This window comes from Gopherus flavomarginatus, chromosome 7, assembly GCF_025201925.1.
Source record: "Gopherus flavomarginatus isolate rGopFla2 chromosome 7, rGopFla2.mat.asm, whole genome shotgun sequence".
Lineage (NCBI taxonomy): Eukaryota > Metazoa > Chordata > Testudines > Testudinidae > Gopherus > Gopherus flavomarginatus.
The window spans coordinates 34,827,053-34,847,212 of NC_066623.1; the positions used below are offsets into that span (position 1 = coordinate 34,827,053).

Below are 20,160 nucleotides of genomic sequence, written 5' to 3' on the forward strand. Positions count from 1 at the left end.
TGGCTGAACTAAACAGATAGTTAACAGATATTTTATTAGCCCATCTCTGATGGCTATCAGACTGAATGTAACTTACTGATTTAATTGCATGAAATAAAAAGAGTAAATTCTGAACATATAACACATTTTACAGGTTATCAATGTTGCGTTGGCTCTTGCTGCAAAACCACAAAGTAAACTAGCACAAGAAAACATGGATCTCTTCAAAGAACTATGGGAAAAGCAAGTCCGTGTATTGACAGATGCTGTAGATGACATCACTTCCATCGATGACTTCCTGGCTGTTTCAGGTAGCAATACAGTTCCCTACTTGCACAGAGGCAATCAGCTGTATATTGGGGCTTATTTCAGGAAATCAGCAGTTGTTCCAATAGTCTAGAAATTATTTTTCTCCACCTTTTTGGAGAATCATAGAATATTAGGGTTGGAAGGGACCTCAGGAGGTCATCTAGTCCAACCTCCTGCTCAAAGCAGGACCAATCCCCAGATTTTTATCCCAGTTCCCCAAATGGCTTCAAGGATTGAACTCACAACCCTGGGTTTAGCAGGCCAATGCTCGAACCATTGAGCTATCCCTCCCCCCGGGGGACTATCTACTTTTTATGGAATGTTGAATCAATGTGATATATATAAGCAAGTAAGCATGCAAGTTCAGCGGTGTTAAGGTGTGAAAATGTGAAGTGTGGGCTATTGATGCAACTGAGGGTACATCTTCACTACCCGCCGTATCGGCGGGTAGCAATTGATTGCTCGGGGATCGATATATCGCATCTCATCTAGACGCGATATATCGATCCCCGAACGCACTTATATCGATTCCGTAACTCCACCAACCCGAACGGAGTTGTGGAATTGACAGGGGGAGCCGCAGACATCGATCCCGCGCCGTGAGGACGGTGAGTAATTCGATCTTAGATACTTCGACTTCAGCTACATTATTCACGTAGCTGAAGTTGCATATCTAAGATCAATTTTCCCCCGTAGTGTAGACCAGCCCTAGAGCAAGACATGGTTGAGTTATAAAATATGAAGCAGATTAACTTCAATGGGTACCATATCATGTAAATATATTTTTTCCGATATATAATTTGGCAGATACAGCAATTCATAAATGGTAAAAGATGTTTAATATTTGTAAATTGGTATGCACATTAGAGATGCTAAAATGGTTATGTGGAATTGCTCCATGATCCAGTCTCCTAATCTTTACTCTCGTTCAGAGACTTGGCTTGGACACACATTATCATCACTTTAGCCACTAAAGACTAACCTGTGTATGAACAGATAAAAGAAATAGAAAATAAATATTAAGTGCAAATTAGCTATGAACTAACAAAAAATAAATCCATTTAATTTGCCTCATAAAAATTGTTCTCAGTGTGTAAACACAAACTAATAGGTGCAGTAAATGACACACAAAAAATTGTTTGTCAAAATGAAATTCTTTATCCTATTACGATAACTTGAAATTTTCTTTTGAAAGAGTTTGGTAAATGTATTCTTTATGTACCAGATGTCTCAAATACTTACTGAGTCATTTGTCTGCAATAATGAACTAAAATCCATAATTCACCAGTGCAGCTCCACCAGCGGTTACAGTATAGACACAATGCAGGCATTTTTACCTCCATGTAAACACCTGAGTCCTGATGATTATAATTTGCTGCTACCAGTGGAGAATTAGGGATCCAATTTTCCTTGTACAAACAGACTGAGCATCTCAAATGCTGTGAAAGTACCAGTATTCAAAAGATGTTCATGGAGATAAGTTATATAGGAACTGTAGGAGAGAACTTGAAGTTCTAATTTTAAAAGAGAGTTTACAATAAATGTTTGCATTCTGACATCCTATACTTTTAATACCAACTTTGTCTTTGGGATGAGCTCATAGTCGCTTGCAAGGCAATTGAATACCATGGGGCTCTACATCTTACATCTCCATGGTTGTTACAGTATTGGTAGTTGAAATTGCACAGCAATAGAAGCGCATAGTTCTGGGTAAGGATACTTGTTTTTAGAATAAGTAATGATGGTCTCATGTTTATGGCCTGTTTGTAATGTGCCAGTTAATATAAACAAATTATAAAAATTGTCAGGGCTGTGCAACATCCTTCTTTATAAGGCATCCCAGCATGTTTCAATTGTAAATATGCTTGGAAAAGTTCTCAAATTGCAGAAATAGTTGACTATGGCCTATTCCCTCCCAACATCTCACCCCAAGAGAGAGACTGGTATTAAACTATAGGAGAAGTAGACTATATTGTTAGCTCACTAAATTTAATTATTCTGAAAGATTTCAGGGTCTTTGCTGATCTTGGTGAGTCACTAATAGGGTGACCAGACAGCAAGTGTGAAAAATCAGGACCGGGGGTGGGAGGTAATAGGAGCCTATATAAGAAAAAGCCCCAAATATCAGGACTGTCCCTATAAAATCAGGACATCTGGCACCCTAGTAACTAGAAATGTTAAGTACCTTTCTCAGGAGCAGTGACTGTCTGAACAAAGAGAAACAGATTACCTCAATTATGCTCTTAGCACAGAATGTCTTTGAAATACTGGAACTTGAGGGTATTGGAGATGATTGAGAGCATTCAGCAAATGGACCTTGTATTTGTATTCAATGAATTCTTAAGGAGATAGATTTGATTTGCAGCAAAGTGATAAGACTTCAAATTTGATTTTAACTTTTACAAACTTTCCATATAAAAGCAGTTTACTTTATCTGTTTACACTTTCTAGCTTACATACTAGCTAATGTTTCAAACCTTTTTGGATAAATTAGTGATAGATATAGTTTATTTGGGGCCATTAAATGGTTACAAAAAGTCTTCTGGCAATAGACATAAATTGAATGTTAAAGGACTGTTCTACAGTGTATCTAGCAGGGCAGTTAATTGTTCTGCTCAGCGTGAAGCTGGCACACTAAATAGGAGATTGACAAGTGTTCATTTCAGAAAGTGTGGCTCACAGAAACAAGTGTATACTTAACTCACCAATGCTCCCAAGTACTTTATTTGCAGACAACTAATTTTGTTGCCACTATGCTATGTTCTTATCCAGCTGAAGAATAACTAGCAGCTCAAGATTATCTTGGCTATCAATACCAACCCATGCCTGGGAACACCCTCTGCATCAGGGTTCCACTGAGCACCTTGTATTTCTGTAACTGTTGTAAAAGTGGTCACAGGGCAATGAAGTCATCAGCCTATTATGTCCGCATCATTCACTTAGTTCAGTAAGGTTTATGTCACCATAGAGGCTTGAAGTGGTGTCTGGTGTAATTTTATTCTTTGAGGAACTTTGAGCAATGAGCAGTATAGATTTTGTTCTGATATTGCAGCTTTTTCTACTGTTTTCACTTCCAAGCTCTCTGTCTCTACTTCTTTAAATGTTTGTATTACATTTTCTCTTTGCTGGCTCTCCTGTAACACATATCTGTTCATTGAATTTTCAAATACTAATGAGCACACTTTCCGCTCTTCCAGCCAAATTCTGCCCTCCGCTGAACTTGTACAACCCCAGTTGCTTGTGAAATACCCAATTATAAGTGAGGCAGAATTTTGCTCTTGATGCTTCAAGAACCTCTTGAAACGTGATACCTGGCTTTGCTAATCTTATATAAGTTTAATTATTGTTCCAGTGCCTCCACTTGAAAAGTGTAGAAGCTGCGCCACTGTAGCACTTCAGTTGTAGGCATTATCTATGCCAGGGGTCGGCAACCTTTCATAAGCAGTGTGCCGAGTTTTCATTTATTCACTCTAATTTAAGGTTTTGCGTGCCAGTAATACATTCTAACATTTTTAGAAGGTCTTTCTATACGTCTATAATATATAACTAAACTATTTGTTGTATGTAAAGTAAATAAGGTTTTTAAAATGATTAAGCTTCATTTAAAATTAAATTAAAATGCAGAGCCCCCCTGACTGGTGGCCAGAACCCGTGCAGTGTGAGTGCCACTGAAAATCAGCTTCTGTGCTGCCTTTGGCACCCGTGCCATAGATTGCCTACCCCTGGTCTATGTTAGGAAGGGTAGGTAATTGGTTTAGGTAATCCACCTCCGCTAGAGGTGGTTGGTGGGTAGGCAGGTCAATGGAAGAGTTACAAAACTCTCAAAACTGGGTGACTGGGCAACAAAATGACTACATTTATCAACACTGAATTTCAAAGTAATGCACATTGAAAAACATAATCCCAACTACTCATACAAAATAATGGGTTCTAAATTAGCTATTACCACTCAAGAAAGAGATCTTGGAGTCATTGTGAATAGTTCTCTGAAAACATCCACTCAGTGTGCAGCGACAGTCAAAAGAGCAAACAATGTTAGGAACCATTAGTAAGGGGATAGATAATAAGACAGAAAATATCATAGTGCCACTCTATAAATCTAAGTGTGCCCACACCTTGAATACTGTGTGCAGTTCTAATCGCCCCAACTAAAAAATATATAATGGAATTGGAAAAAGTACAGAGAGGCAACAAAAATGATTGGGGGTCTGAAACAACTTCCACAGAAAGACTGATTGTTCATCTTGGGGGGAGGAGACAACTAAGGGGGAATATGGTAGAGGTCTATAAAATCATAAAGGTGGGAAGAAAGTAAATAAGGAAGTTTACCCCTTATAACAGAAGAACCAAGGACCACCCAATAAAATTAATAGGCAGATGGTTTAAAACAAACAAAAAGCAATACTTCTTCACACAATGCATAGTCACCCTGTGGAACTAGTTGCCAGGAGATGTTTTGAAGGCTAAGTCTATAACTGGGTTCAGTAAAAGAACAAGATAATTTCCTGGACGATAGGTCCATCAGTGGCTGTTAGCCAAGATGGTCAGGGATACAGCCCCAAGCTCTGGGTGTCCCTAGCCTCTGATTGACAAAAGCTGGGACTGGATGACAAGGGATGGTCACTTGATAAATTGCTCTGTTCTGTTCATTCCCTGTGAAGCTTCTGGCATTGACTACTGTTGGAAGACAGGATACTGGGCTAGATGGACCATTGGCCTCATCCAGAGTGAACTGTTCTTATGTCTAAGCCAGGAGTCTCAAACACGCGGCCCGCGAGGTTATTTTCTGCAGTCCGCGAGCTCCTCGCAGTCCCACCACCCTCCCCCAGCATTTACCTAGAGTGGCTCTGGCCTGGCGCTCCCTGACGGCCTGCCCTGCCCCTATGCTGCTCCGGGGAGCGCAAAGAACGTGAGGGAAGAGAGGCACAGGGGTGTGTGTTGCTGTTGCTTCAGGCATCGCCTCCAGCAACTCCCATTGCCGCAGTTCCCTGTTCCCAGCCAATGGGAGATGCTGGGGGCGGTGCTTGAAGCAATAGCAATACACACCCCTGTGCCCTTCCTCCCCCACGTTCCAGCTGCTTCCCGGAGTGACGTGGGGACAGGGCAGGCAGGCAGGGAGCCTGCCCTGCCCCTGGTGCACACCGGGCCAGAGCCCACCCCCCCCGAGACCTTCCTGCAGTCAAACCCCCTACCCTGAGCCCCTTGCTTCACCCTGTACCCCGACCCCCTGCCAAATCCCTCCTGCACCCCAAACCACTGCCCTGAGCCCCTGCCGTATCCTGCACCCTGACCCCCTGCCACACCCTGCACCCTTTCTGCACCTCAACCCACAGCCCTGAGACCCCACTGCACCCCTGCTGCATCCTGATCCTCTGCTCTGATCCCCTGCTGCACCCTTCATCCCTCCTGCAACCCACACCCCAACTCCCTGCCCTGAGCCCATCACACCCCACACCCCTCCTGCACCCCCTGGGGAGGGAGGGGGCAGAGTTGGGGTGTGGATTTTGGGGAAGGGGCTGGAATGGGGGAAGGGTTGGAAACAGGCGGAGCAGGGATGGGGCTTCATGGAAGGATTGGAGTGGGGGCGGGGCCAAGGGCGGCAGGGGGGAGGTGTCAGTAATGCGGCCCTCAGGCCAATGTACTAGTCCTCATGTGGCCCTCATGGTCATTTGAGTTTGAGACACCTGCTCTAAGCCGATCTAACCCCCGGTGTAACTTTTTAGTGTAGACCAGGCACAAGTCTCTTCCACTAGTTTAAACAGATCTTTTACCAGTTAACTCAATATCCTTTTCACCTTTGGTAAATTCTTGCAAAATGGCTGTTTCACGATCTGTGTTAAGAATGAAAGAACTCTGCTGGTGTGAGTTGGCAGTCTAATATGATTAGGACAGTGGTAGGAAACATTTGAACCTGTAGAAAGCAACAGGGCAGAAATGCCTTACTAGTATGGTGTTTCAGAGCTAGTTATTTTTCTGGCTAGCAGCACAATGTTCAAATGTTAATGCTAGGTGAAAATGGCATAAGTGTACAAAACTGATATCTAACAATATCAGAACATCAGAGCTAAGACTCTCAGAGCTGGATATCCAAATTTTAGGCAGTTTTGAAAATCTCAGCCTAGGCTTCTATAATTTACCCTGGGAGGAATTCTGAGCCACTGTGCATACGTAGAATTCATGTTGCCCACAGATTTCTTTGATTTTACACAGAAAATGACAGGAAAGCAAAGGTAAGCTATAATAGTGGTCACATGCCCACTCCCCAACAGTGCGGGCACCTTGTTTCTGGTGTCCAGAGCAGCTGTGGGGGGGTGGTGTGGTGGTAGATCACTGCAGAGGCACATGGGTGTAGTTGGGGGGGCATTGTCCCCCCAGAGGTGAGGTGTGGGAGGTTACAGGGGTTCACGTGTCACTGTGGCTCCCCACCCCCAAATTTCTGTGGGCACAGAGTTGCCTCTGCCTGAGTCCTATTGCTGATTGTCTTCCCAGTCTGTGTGTTGGGCACCTTGTTTTCTGTACAATGGTGAGTGCCTGTGGTGGTGCAGAGCAAGTGGTGGGGAAAGTAAGAGGGATGGAATAGGGAAGGGGGATGTGGGAGTGATGGAGATGGGGGGGAGGCGGTAACCCAGCAAGTGGCAGCCCCTTGGCAGCAGCTGAGGCTCCCCTGTTAAGTAGGTCCATCAATCCCCCTGTACCTGAACCCCAACCCCACCAAACCCCAACCAGCTGCACCCGGACTCCACCTCACCCAGACTCCCCCGCTGAGCCCCAGCCACCCTTAGCTTGGCCCCATGCAGAGCCCCATTGCCCCTGCACCCAGATCCCCCAATGAGCTCCAGTGTATCCAGATCTCTCACTGAGCCACATTCACCAAGATTGCCCCATGCTTGAATCCTGCTGGGTTGAGCCTGCCTGGCCGCAGCTAGCACAGAGGGACAGGGCCTCAGGGTGTTTCTGGGGCAGGCCTGGCCCTTGTGCTGTGTCATGGGTGCAGCATCACTGCTGAGTCTCTGTCTTGGGGGAGGAGGGGAGACAGGAAGGGCTGCAGCGTGATCTCCCACCTCCATGCAGCCAGTGTCCTGTGCTTCCCATTGCCACTTTGAAGCCTACGCATTTATTGACAAATAAAATTTGCAGCATTTTGCAGAAATTTAAAATATTGTGTGCAGAATTTTTATTTTTGGGGCGCAGAATTCCCTCAGGAGTAGTAACTGCATGTTTCACTATTTTTTTTTCTTTGAGCATTTTGTAACTTTCTCATTCAATAATGTTAATCTGATTCCTTACTGTAAAAGCAAATACAAAAATCACAAAACTGGAGTATTTTCTGTCTCTTATGAACCAGTAAATATCATCTACGGTAGTTACAAACACCTCAGGAATGGAGGCTGTTCATAACTCTGAACAAAACATTATGGTTGTTCTTTCAAAAGTTTACAACTAAACATTAACTTAGCAAAGTTTCAAAGCTATATTATGCAGAAGAAAAATGCTGCTTTTAACCATCTTAATTTAAATGAAACCGCACAGAACCTGTTTCCTTAACTTGTCAAATCTTTCTTTAAACTTTTTCCCTTTAGTTTGTTTAACACAGTACTGTACTGTATTTGTTCTTTTTTTGTCTCTGCTGCTGCCTGATTGTGTACTTCTGGTTCCAAATGAGGTGTGTGGTTGACTGGTCAGTTCATAACTCTGGTATGCATAACTCTGAGGGTTTTTTGAAAGAATGAAGGAGCCTGAAAGCGAGATCTTCCAGATACTGTTCCATTTGATTGTCTAATTTCAAAATAGGATGGGGATTAATTATTTGATGATCTTATGTAGTAAAGTTGTGATTTGTATTTCTAGACTTGTATAGCAGGATTGTCCAAAGCTGTTTACGTATACTAGAAACGCCTCATCCTGTTAAGAGATGTTGATCCTGTTAGAAAATTAAAAGGGTTGGAGAGTCAGAGGCAAGGTGGTTCATTATCCCATCCACATACAAGGCAAGTGGAAAGGATGTGGACTACTGCAGTCCAGAGGAAGGAATCTCAGAGCAAACAAGGCTGGATAGACATGAACTGAACTCTCAACTCTTGTGTTGATAGAACCAAGCCCAAGGTTTGGGATACATTTGGATTCCACATAGTATGTGAACTAGGATTTTGACAGCCAGTTTGGAGAGGCATCTGCCCACTGATGGCAACAAACTTGGTTTAAAACATAGTTAATGCTTCAGAAAGTATGGTTGGAGCTTATTTTAAAGAGAAGGTATTGAAACTTCATGTGCTGAAAAACGGTCTTTTTGGGAGGTGTTATTTACACACACGCACACGTACGCGCGAAAGGAAAATGTTCATGTCTAAATACTTCTTCTTTTGCCACCAGAGAATCATATTTTAGAAGATGTAAACAAATGTGTCATTGCTCTCCAAGAAAAAGATGTTGATGGTTTAGACCGAACAGCTGGTGCAATTCGTGGACGTGCAGCTAGGGTCATTCATGTTGTAACTTCCGAAATGGATAACTATGAACCTGGAGTCTACACAGAAAAGGTGCTGGAAGCAACAAAATTGTTGTCCAATACAGGTAGGAATAAACACAGTGCTCAATACTGATGTATGGGTTCAAACTGCATACAACTACAAAGGTAAATGGATACAAACATATTAGTGCAACTTACAAGAATAAGAGTTCAATTTTATAATACCTGTCTGTGCAGAATTTCTATTCAAAGTAGGGCTGTCAATTAATCGAAGATAACTCATGTAATTAACTCAAAAAAATTAATCGTGATTAATCGCACTGTTAAACAATAGAATACCAATTGAAATGTATTAAATATTTTGGATATTTTTCTACAATTTCAAATATAGTGATTGTTATTACAACATAGAATACAAAGTGTACAGTGCTCACTATATTATTTTTATTACAAATATTTGCACTTTTAAAAATGATAAAAGAAATGGTATTTTTTCAGTCCACCTCATACAAGTATTATAGTGCAATCTCCATCATGAAAGTGCAATTTACAAACGTAGATTTTTTTTATTATATAACCACTCTCAAAAACAAAACAATGTAAAATTTTAGCACCTACAAGTCCACTCAGTCCTACTTCTTGATCAGCCAATCACTAAGACAAACAAGTTTGTTTACATTTACAAGAGATGCTACTGCCTGTTTCTTATTTACAATGTAACCTGAAAGTGAGAGCAGGCGTGCATATGGCACTTTTGTAGCTGGCATTGCAAGGTATTTATGTGCCAGATATGCTAAATATTCATATGCCCCTTCACGCTTCAGCCAGCATTCCAGAGGATATGCTTCCATGCTGATGATGCTCGTTAAAAAATAATGCTTTAATTAAATTTTTGACTGATCTCTTTAGGGGAGAACTGTGTGTCTTCGGCTCTGTTTTACCTGCATTCTGTCATATATTTCATGTTATAGCAGTTTCGGATGATGACTCAGCACGTTTGTTTTTAAGAATACTTTCACAGCAGATTTGACAAAATGCAAAGATACCAATGTGAGATTTCTAAAAATAGCTACAACTCTCAACTCCAAAGTCTAAGAATCAGAAATGCCTTCCAAAATCTGAGGGAGACAAGGTGTAGCGCATGCTTTCAGAAGTCTTAAAAGAGCAACACTCAGATACGGAAACTACAAAACCCAAACCACCGAAAAAGAAAATCAACCTTCTGCTGGTGATATCTGATTCAGATGATGAAAATGAACATGCATCGGTTTGTTCTGCTATGTATCGTTATCGAGCAGAATCCATTATCAGCATGGACGCACGTCCTATGGAATGGTAGTTGAAGATAAAGGGGCATATGAATCTTTTTTTAGCTCATCTGGCATGTAAACATCTTGCAAGGCTAGCTGCAACAGTGCCATGCAAACATGTTCTCACTTTCAAGTGACGTAAACAAGAAGCGGGCAGCACTATCTCCTGAAAATTGTAACCAAGTTTGTTTGTCTGCGTGATTGGCTGAAGTAGGACTAGAACCTACAAGTCCAGTCAAAGTTTAACTTTTTTTTATTTTTAATGCAGTTATTTTTGTACATAATTCTACATTTGTAAGTTCAACTTTCATGATAAAGAGATTACACTACTGTACTTGTATGAGGTGAATTGAAAAATACTATTATGCAATAGATGCATACATTTGCAAATATTTGTAATCAAGAATAAATATAATATAATCATTGTAGAAAAATATATGCCGTGTTTGTGCCACTTCTGAAATTGGGCTTATGATATGGACTTGTAGGGTCCAGTGACTTGCATCGCTCCATACTTCTTCACAGAATGATGCATCAGAATTTGAGCTTGTGTGTCTTTAAAATTGCAATCATGAGAACTAAAAACAAAACAAAGCCCAAAAACCAAAGAGGACGCTGAAAAAAACAGATGGAAACCAATCCAATGTTCTATTCCTGAGTCCATACAGAGCCTGAAACTGAAAGCTGTTGAAGGTTATGAATGCCCTTCGTTTCAGTAGAGTATTAAACTGTCATTTTTAGGTTTAGGTTTAAGTTAGCTCTTAAATATTTCCCTGCTGATCATTTTTAGCAAATATTTCCTTCTTATCCCACAATCCTCAAGTGCCTCCCATACTATCCAGGTATAATACTATAAATCTCCTGGTTTTTCCCCCAACATCCTCTGCCATGCAGCTGTGGAGCATATTTGAAACTAAAAATGTGGTGACATCATAAAGTAAACTGCAATTAATATCAAAAGAAAACCTGAGCTATTAACTGATTATTGTTAGCTTTTCTATCTTTAGTAACCTCAGTTTTTAAATTAACTGAAGCTGCTGCAGAATTTCTAGTGCCAACCTGAGTACCACAGAATTTGCCCATCTTTCATTGGAGTACATTGGGGCCGGGGAGTAGGGGCAACATTGCTGAACGTGCTTGACTTATTTCTTGTCTTAATTCAGTTATGCCCCGTTTTACTGAGCAAGTGGAAGCTGCAGTGGAAGCACTTAGTTCTGACCCTGCTCAGCCAATGGATGAAAACGAATTTATTGATGCTTCTCGATTGGTGTATGATGGAATTCGGGATATCAGAAAAGCTGTATTGATGATCAGAGTGAGTGACTTTGTATTTAACTTATTTTTACAGCATTCTACTTTAATTTACTTTACTCAGCATTTATTGAACTTAAGAAAATATATCGTTCCTACACAGAGTGGAAAATATAAGATTTTTCACTGACAGCTTATTAAAATTATGAATCTAAAAGGTGTTAATCACTTTATAGAGGACTTCAAAATGTCTGCCGTATGTATGTTTTATCTTAAAACGTGAATTTCACCAAATAGGTCTGTGCATCACTGGTAATTAGAGCTGAAGTGCTAAACATCCTTAATGATGCATCTGTTCATAATGCAATACTTATACATATGCTAAAACTGGTGACCCTTGGTTTAGACAATAGCAAATTAACTCTTGCTATGTTTGACTTTATTTTTTATTTAAGGAAAGGAGACCTCCAACTTAATTTCTCAAACCTTAAGTAAACTTTACAAAAATTTCATACCAGTTTCTTGAAGATGAGTTTAGGTGATCGGGATGTTAAGACTCGCCTTGTTCTTAGAGAACCTGAGAAACCAGGCAGCATAGATAAATGGGGGCTAGCTTGTTAGAATTTTATTTCCTTTTCTGTGCCTGCAGTTTGCAAATGCAATTAAACAAACTTGGATGTCTCTCTACCTGATAAGGAGGCAGTAATCTAAATGGTATTACCTGAAGGAGCAAAAGGGCACCTGGAGTGATTTGAAGACACAAGAAGGAAGCATCAGGCTTACATGTGAGCTCTTCAGACCTTAATATGAACCAGAGCTTAGTGATAGCAAAATGGATGTAAGGTTTTCTATCCCTCTCCCCTTCTTCCCCTGCCTCAATAGTGAACGTCTCTCCACCCAAGGCAATATTTGTAAGGTTGGAAATGAGCCTTTCCTGCAGAGGTTTCATATTGTCCACTGGTTGCAAATGTCTTGATGGTGACTAAATTTGCAGGATGTAACCCCAGCACATCACTGACTGTAACAACCCTCATAATACTCATTTGTTACCTTTGCTTGCTTAAACTAAAGCCTAAGGGAGGGCAGAGAAAGTGAGAAACTATTGCAGGAAGCAGTTTTAAGAAACTTTGATATATACCTCTTTTCCATGGAGCAGCATTATTAGTTGGGATCCAGTTTCCCTCACATGCTACAAATTAATTTTATTCATCCCCTTCTATGAGTCTTGTTGCTCAGGACAAGGAGGTACAGCTGCTAATTCTATGCCTGCAGCAATCAGCAGAGCTGGCAGTGCCAGGAATCCTGACATTTTCCCTCACATTGCTCATCTGTGCTGTGGAGAAGCCACATTTATGATGTCAGGATTCCATGGCTATATTGCAACTGCCAGTAGCTAAAGGCAGTTCAGTGGTGACAAATAAGTGACCTAAAAAAAGTCAAAATGTTAAAACACTCAAGTGTTTTTCTGCTGAAGGGCTTGAGTTGTACGACTTACTTAAAATAAAATAGAGCCCTCAAAACTGAGATAACAGAAGGCGCACCATTTTTACAGACTTTTTTGTTTCAAATTGGAATTCAGAAGCAACCCTGCTCTGAAAAAGAGTGCTGCTGAGCAAAGTCAGTGCAAACAAACCACTTAAAGTTGAAACTAGGGTCTAAATGAGGAAATCTGACCAATGCTTCACATATCCTAGGAGGAAAAGTCACTGAAAAGCCTAATAGGATTTTTTGGTTTCTTTTATGTAATATTTTTTTCAAAGCTAAAATCTTTGTGCAGGAGCCGGACCCTTTTTTCTTTAAACATAAATACTCCCCTTCTTGAGTCCATGTTGCAAGACAAAACTAAACATCGGAAACCTTTCATATATTCACTTGGATTTGTTATATTTAATTTAGAGTACAGGAAATCACCAGTATCTCAGTGGAGAGTGGGAACATGGAGAAAAGGTTATGATCTGAAACAATAAAGCTGCACTGCTGTCATTGTCGTATTAGTGTGCATTATCTCCACTGTTTCAATGGAAGAAGTTCTTTAGTTTTGACTGATAGTATTATTCAGTGGTAACAGAATGAGATGTCAAATGCTAAATGCTGTACTTGCCTTGTACCTCAATTCCAAGACTAAAATTAAGGAGCTTGTGGGGGGCAAAAATGCCTTTGCTCCAATTTCTCCACTGAACTGTTAACCTGTGACAACTGATGCAAATTTTTTCAGTGCCATTGTTTTAATGTTCTGTCTTCATATCAGATTTGCTCCATTTTAGAGTTGAAAGATAACCTGGGTTCTGAAAGTCAGGCTGCATTCTTTCTGGCTCAGGGTTTGATAGTACTAGGTTCTATTAACACATAGTTAACATTATTTGTACCTAAACTAGAAAAGAATTCAGTTAGCTGGATGATGTCTGAGGCTTTACAGGAGTAAATAATAAAAAAGTAAGTTAAGTATTCAGAGTAAGTGAACATAATCAGAGCATCCGATGAAGTGGACTATAGCCCACGAAAGCTTGTGCTCAAATAAATTTGTTAGTCTCTAAGGTGCCACAAGCACTCCTGTTCTTTTTACGGGTATAGACTAACACAGCTGCTACTCTGATACTCAGAGCAGTCTATCTAAGTGATAAGCCTTTTATACATAGTCCTTCAGATAATAAAATGCATTTAATATTGCATCAGTATTTAGTCATATTTTCAGGTGTTTTGGTAACCAAAAACAGTACAAACACAAGAATATTTCCTCATTTGCTTAGAGAATAGTACCTTACATGCCTTTACACTGATTCACATGCGTTCTCACATTCATATATGAAAATGAAGAAATCTCTTATGTAAAGTGGGGCCTGGGAAAGGCACTAGGTTCAGGACAGGCTTACTTGACCAGCCTGCATTTTTGGCTAAATGGTTAACACAACCATCCATAATCTTCTTTTGTATTGCAAGATGCCCTGTATTGGAAAACACATTATACAAATTAAATTGTAGGAAAGGAGCAGGTAAGAGCTACTTACATCTTTAAACCTATTAAAAGCAAATATTGCACTATTCAGTCAAGTTCCTTATTACTACAGCCCTGCAAAATTGTCAGAAAAATGTGGCAGCCTAGGTAAAAGTGTAGTATTTTAATATAAGCGGATATTGTTTAAACTTAAGCTTTATAAAAATTTTTGTTGCAGTTTCAGCTGTATACTGACAGCAGCAAAAATAAATTGTCAGCTGAGTTTAACCTATAGAATAAAATTTGACCCTATTAACTACAAATTTTAAGCTTTGCCTAGAGAATGGTAAGAATAAATTTTGGTTTACTATAGCTACTGTTAACCCTGTGGAAGCTTTGATTTTTTTAATTGTCCTAAACAATAGAACAGCTGCTATTTTGAAATAGGCTTTAAAAGACGTGTTGACTTGAATTTTGATGTGGGCTTTCTGAATAAAGCAATTAAACTCAAGGTATACCTTATGTAATTTGGATTCCATGTAACTGTCTTTTCATGTAGTCCAAATCTTGAGTACACTCCTTTAACCTTATTCCATGTTTAGCACACATTTTAGGGCCCTCTGCAATTACTTAATTGTAAACTTCAGGTTTGAGCAGTTAGACATATAGTCATACAAATAACATAAACTGGATCGAATTCTGACTTACTCTCACTTGAAAGCCTAAATAATGCACTATAGTTATTCTGTCTCCTCCTCCTACCTCTGATGTTAAACAGCTGACCAGAAGGTATTTTTTATTGGGTGTGAAGAGATCGATTCTCTTCTGTTGATCTTGACTGACTTGTGATGAATTCTACTTTTCTTTTCTTAGACTCCTGAAGAGTTGGATGACTCTGATTTTGAGACTGAAGACTTTGATGTCAGAAGCAGAACAAGTGTTCAAACTGAAGATGATCAGCTCATTGCTGGGCAAAGTGCAAGAGTAAGGAAAACATTTTAAACATTATATCTTTTCTACAAGAAACAGTTTAACTTGTTCTAAGAATCAAATTTTTAAATCTGTCACTTAAGAAGCCTGGTCTGGTTCTATTTCTCTCTTGAAAATGCTAGGTCAGAAAACTGACATTAATCTCTTCCTTTCCACTGCCTCAAAAAGCAGCTAAGAGAAACATTACAGTTTAAAAACATCAGTGTCTGCTTTGTTTTGGGCATTCTGAAAGACCAGAATCTTTTTGATATTGATAAACTATTGTAAACTTTCACATCACAAATCTGAAATAGTTGCTCCCTTTTTTTTTAGGCATGTGAATTTTTGGCTGGTAAACAAGTCCATCTGTGGCAAATTGATCTTTTTTTCCTGGTTGTTGGAACTTCAGACTAGAAATAGATATTGCCACAAGCTTAGCCATTTTCTACAAAACGCCTTTTAGAAAGTCCACTGGACTTTTAATAAAGAGTCTGCTGAAAGACAGCAGCCTCAAAAAATTATTCAGCCAACTTCTTTTCCTATGACAGTTTTAAAAAAAAAAAAAAAGGTATCGAACACCAGAAATCTTTTGTGGCATCATCCCAAGAGCATAGAACACTATTGACCTAAAGTTCAACTGTGGAAATAAATGCAACAGTAAAGGCAGTATTACTTTAATATACCATTTCTAGTTTTTCAGCCATTAATTATTCAATATTGTACTTCAGTGCTTTTATTTTAAAATCACCTAAAGCCATACAAGAACAGTTGGTCCTTGTTTATCAAATTTTCAGCGCGCTTGGCTTTGGAATCTTACTTGCAGGAAGTGTGTTCTTTCCCTGTAAAAATTTGCTCCACTTCCCCTCTCCCACTCACTCCAAACTAAAAAAATGTTGTCGGGTATGTGTAGTGTACTTTGGACACAGCCTGATACCAGGTGTCTGTCATTGTTTCATAGAATCATAGAATATCAGGGTTGGAAGAGACCTCAGGAGGTCATCTAGTCCAACCTCCTGCTCAAAGCAGGACCAACACCAACTAAATCATCCTACCCAGGGCTTTCTCAAGCTGGGCCTTAAAAAGCCTCTAAGGAAGGAGATTCCACCACCTCTGTAGGTAACCCATTCCAGTGCTTCACCACCTTCCTAGTGAAGTAGTGTTTCCTAATACCCAACCTAGACCTCCCCCACTGCAACTTGAGAACATTGCTTCTTGTTCTGTCATCTGCCACCACTGAATTCCTTTTCTCCTGCTATTGTAATGGCAGCCCTGCTATCCAGCTCTATAGTGTTCCTACTTTTCCTGGAAGAAGGGTAGATTTGAGTTTCTATCTTGCATGTTGGGGGTAAATACAACCTAATAAACCACTTCAGCTATCTGTTGGAAGGCTCACATTGTAATCTTCGTTCTAAACTCTGTAGTAATTGGAAATACCCATGTGTAGCTTGCAGGGTAGATTGATTTAAATCACCAAGTGGAAAGTCTTGATTTAAATAATCAATTTTAATCAACTTTTCGCTTTGTACTTGTTATTTTCTAAAGAAAGTTGTGTTCTCATTGGTTGATATATCCATGAAAACATATTCATTTACAACTAAATACAGCCTTTATGGTAGACTTGGTGCACCTTTTTGCTATCTAGGAGGGTACACTATAACTATATACTTTCATTTAAGCAGTTATATAGCTTAATATTTTCAGATTCCTAAATGGACATTTTTAGTATTAGAAAATGGTGAAGGATATGTTGCTTATTTACTAGATACTTAACTCTTTTCTTATGATTTGTGTCCTGCATCAGCATGGTACTGGAATTTAAACAAACACATAAGATAGCATATAAATCTTTTATTAAACAAAACAACCTTAAATATTTTGGGTACTAAACTTCTCTTAGCAAAACATATTTCATGTTTACAGCTAAATGATTTGTTAAAGGAAAAGGGTTAACTATAGTTTGTGAATTAAACTGATTATTTCAGTTCAGCCTGGGTAAATTTTCAAATATGTGTATGTGAAAGTGACTGGAGCTCAAGTTCCTGCTTGCCCAAGTCTCTTGAAAATGAGACAACAGTCTCCTAAGTTACTTAACCTGTCCTTCAGACTTTTAAAACTAATATATCTCATCCCCTCCTGCCATGTATTTTATTCATGGTCTGGAAGGGAGAGACAAGTTTTCCTGCTTTTTCAACTTCTAGTTGATTTCTCAACTTCAAATGAATTACAATATTTTCTTCATTTAGACCATCTGTTACTGCAGAAGAGGCTACTGCTGTCAAAAGCTGGCCTAGCACTCCAGTAGACTCTGTTCCAGGTGCTTAGCTAGTGACTTCCACCAGTTCAGTGGAGTGACTTTCTCAAACAGCAGCAGCAAACATGTGTTGCTTGAATACTTCATCTCCAGCCTTGAAATTTATTTTGGTTGGCATGATTGGTGGGTGATTGTTATATGCATGTCATAGCAGCATCTTCTTATTCAGCATTTAGGCATCTACCCTGGTATGTTGGGTTGAGAATATTAGCAAGAAAATGAAGTGGAGTAAGGTTGTTGAACCATCTGCTTTACTGCCTGCAATTTAACTTCATTGAGTATTTCTTCAGCACCTCCTTGATATTTTCCAAGTTTCAACAGCATCAGCAGTACAGCAGCAATTTTTCTGCAATTTGTCCTAGGCTATGGAATTAGTATATTTCAGTATAACAAGTTTATCTTCTACATTTATCTTTAGTCTGATGTTGTCTATTTTATCATTTACTAGCATAGTAAGGCCTAGGTAGTCCATAAGAATAGTGCAAAAAGTTTATTAACTAGTTGATCCAGATTGTTCAGACAAGTCCCATGATATCTTGAAAGACATTGCCTTCTGAGAAGCATTTTTCATAACGTTGTTTCATTCTGACAGCCAGGGCTTGCATCTTTGTTTGCATTGTTTGTTTGGCCGCATGTTCCTTTTTTACACAGAGATAGAGGCATTTCTTGAAAATATTTCCAAATAGGGTCTCTCTTATGACCTGCAGCCATGGTAATTTTTTCTCCAGATCCCTGATGTTGAAATCAACGCTAGAGTCTGCACTCTGAAGAATGTTTTCCCTTCTTCCTGCAGTGTCCTGCTTTGACACCAGTGTTTCTCCTTCCTGGTTGCATGCTTTGCTCCTTCTCTTGTTCCCTAACTCTCCCATAACCCCTATCCTCAGAAAAACAAAACAGTCCAAGACTTTTGCTCATGTAACCCACATGCCTTTTTCACTGCAGTATCTTATTTGTTTATAGATAGATGGAGGCAGTTGAGAAGTTAATGTTTTTTTTGTTTTTATCTCTTTGTGTACACACACAAGGAGAGAGACCAGTCAGCTCAGGTAGGGAGAAGCTATAAAATATGAGTGTGAGACCACCCAGGTGGGCTCAGTGAATATTTCTGATGAGATATATGATGATGTCTCCTCGAGTCAGAGGCTGGGTCCCAACATTTTTGATGACTTTAACAGTCTTTTGCAGCCAGTAGCACAGCCCCTTGGTCCCTCCCCAAGGATCAAGCCCTTAACACAGCACATGATCTATCTATTTATAGAGCTTGGCCTCCAAAGTTAGATGTTTTCTTCCATTCTTTCTTTATGTAGAAGAGCAGCTTTTAACTCAAAGATCTTTAATAGAGGCTTATGGATTTTTTATAATCTTTTGAAACGTTTAGCTTAGATTTCATGTTAAACAGGTTTATTTTCATAATGAAAAATCTAAAATAAAAGAAAAATCTGATTTTTAATTTAAATCAAAAAAGCACATTGATTTTTTTTTATCCACCCTGATAGCTTGTCATTAAAACTATTGTATTTCACACAAAAATATATTCTGTCCTCATTCACACAACTTTCCTTTGTGAAAAGGGAAGAAAAAATACTGTTGTATGCCTTTAACTTCTTTGAAGGAGTCTAGCAATTTTATTAAACAGACAAGGTTACAGTTCTTGAAAAATCAACCCAGCAGCTTTCTGTCCAGATAGCCCTTATTCTGTAATGTTAGTAGATAATTATTTAGTCATAAACTTTGGTTCAAGATGAGAAGAAATGGGCCTATCAGCCCTTTAGGTCAAAAGAAGCCTATTAAAGTTTATCTCTATGTGCATCACTTAGATTGGTTATTAGTGACACTATTCTAAAAAGTCCTTTTTACAAATAACCGAATAAGGAAATATGGAAATCACTTTATTTCAGGCTATCATGGCTCAACTCCCTCAAGAGCAAAAAGCTAAAATTGCTGAGCAAGTAGCAAGCTTCCAGGAAGAGAAGAGTAAATTGGATGCTGAAGTATCAAAATGGGATGACAGCGGTAATGATATTATTGTATTGGCAAAACAAATGTGTATGATTATGATGGAAATGACAGACTTCACCAGGTGAGCCTCCTTCATTTACTTCAACTTGTACAGGTGCTAACTTTCTCAGATGTTCATCTTCTCTCAGTAAAATGCCTTGGCCAATATAACCCTAACTTTTATAAGTGTAAATATTTGAAATTCCTGTTTTTTTTACAACTTTAGCTTTGAATGTAACAGTATTGTCGGTGTGTTTTTTTTTTTTTTAAACTACACATCAGTACACTTACTGATGTGTAGTTTTAAAAACTTACAAATTGGTATAAATTGACCAGATATTAAACTGGTTTGTCTGTTCACAAGGCTGGACTAGGGTCGTTTTCCTGAGCATATTTAAAATTGTCTTGTAGTTTTGAAATTTAACAGTAAAGCTTTTATTTGAGCTGATAAGGTTTTTCTCAGGCATTGATTCAACATTCCATTAAAAACTAGATACTCCCCTGGGGGGAGGGATAGCTTAGTGATTTGAGCATTGGCCTGCTAAACCCAGGGTTGTGAGTTCAGTCCTTGAGGAGGGCCACTTAGAGATCTGGGGCAAAATCAGTACTTGGCCTTTCCAGTTCTATGAGATTA

The 20,160-nt window shown here is 39.3% G+C and overlaps 1 protein-coding gene across 4 annotated transcripts in view; it reads left to right on the top strand.

Moving 5' to 3' along the window:
* The window catches only part of CTNNA1 (catenin alpha 1), a 214,242-nt gene that overhangs the window by 180,590 nt on the left and 13,492 nt on the right, over nt 1-20,160 (top strand). For all 4 annotated transcript variants that reach the window (XM_050962581.1, XM_050962580.1, XM_050962583.1 and 1 more), the window contains 5 exons: nt 134-290; nt 8,659-8,859; nt 11,229-11,380; nt 15,122-15,232; nt 19,427-19,608. In XM_050962581.1, the coding sequence (XP_050818538.1) occupies nt 134-290; nt 8,659-8,859; nt 11,229-11,380; nt 15,122-15,232; nt 19,427-19,608 (803 nt within the window). The remainder of the gene's footprint in view (nt 1-133; nt 291-8,658; nt 8,860-11,228; nt 11,381-15,121; nt 15,233-19,426; nt 19,609-20,160) is intronic.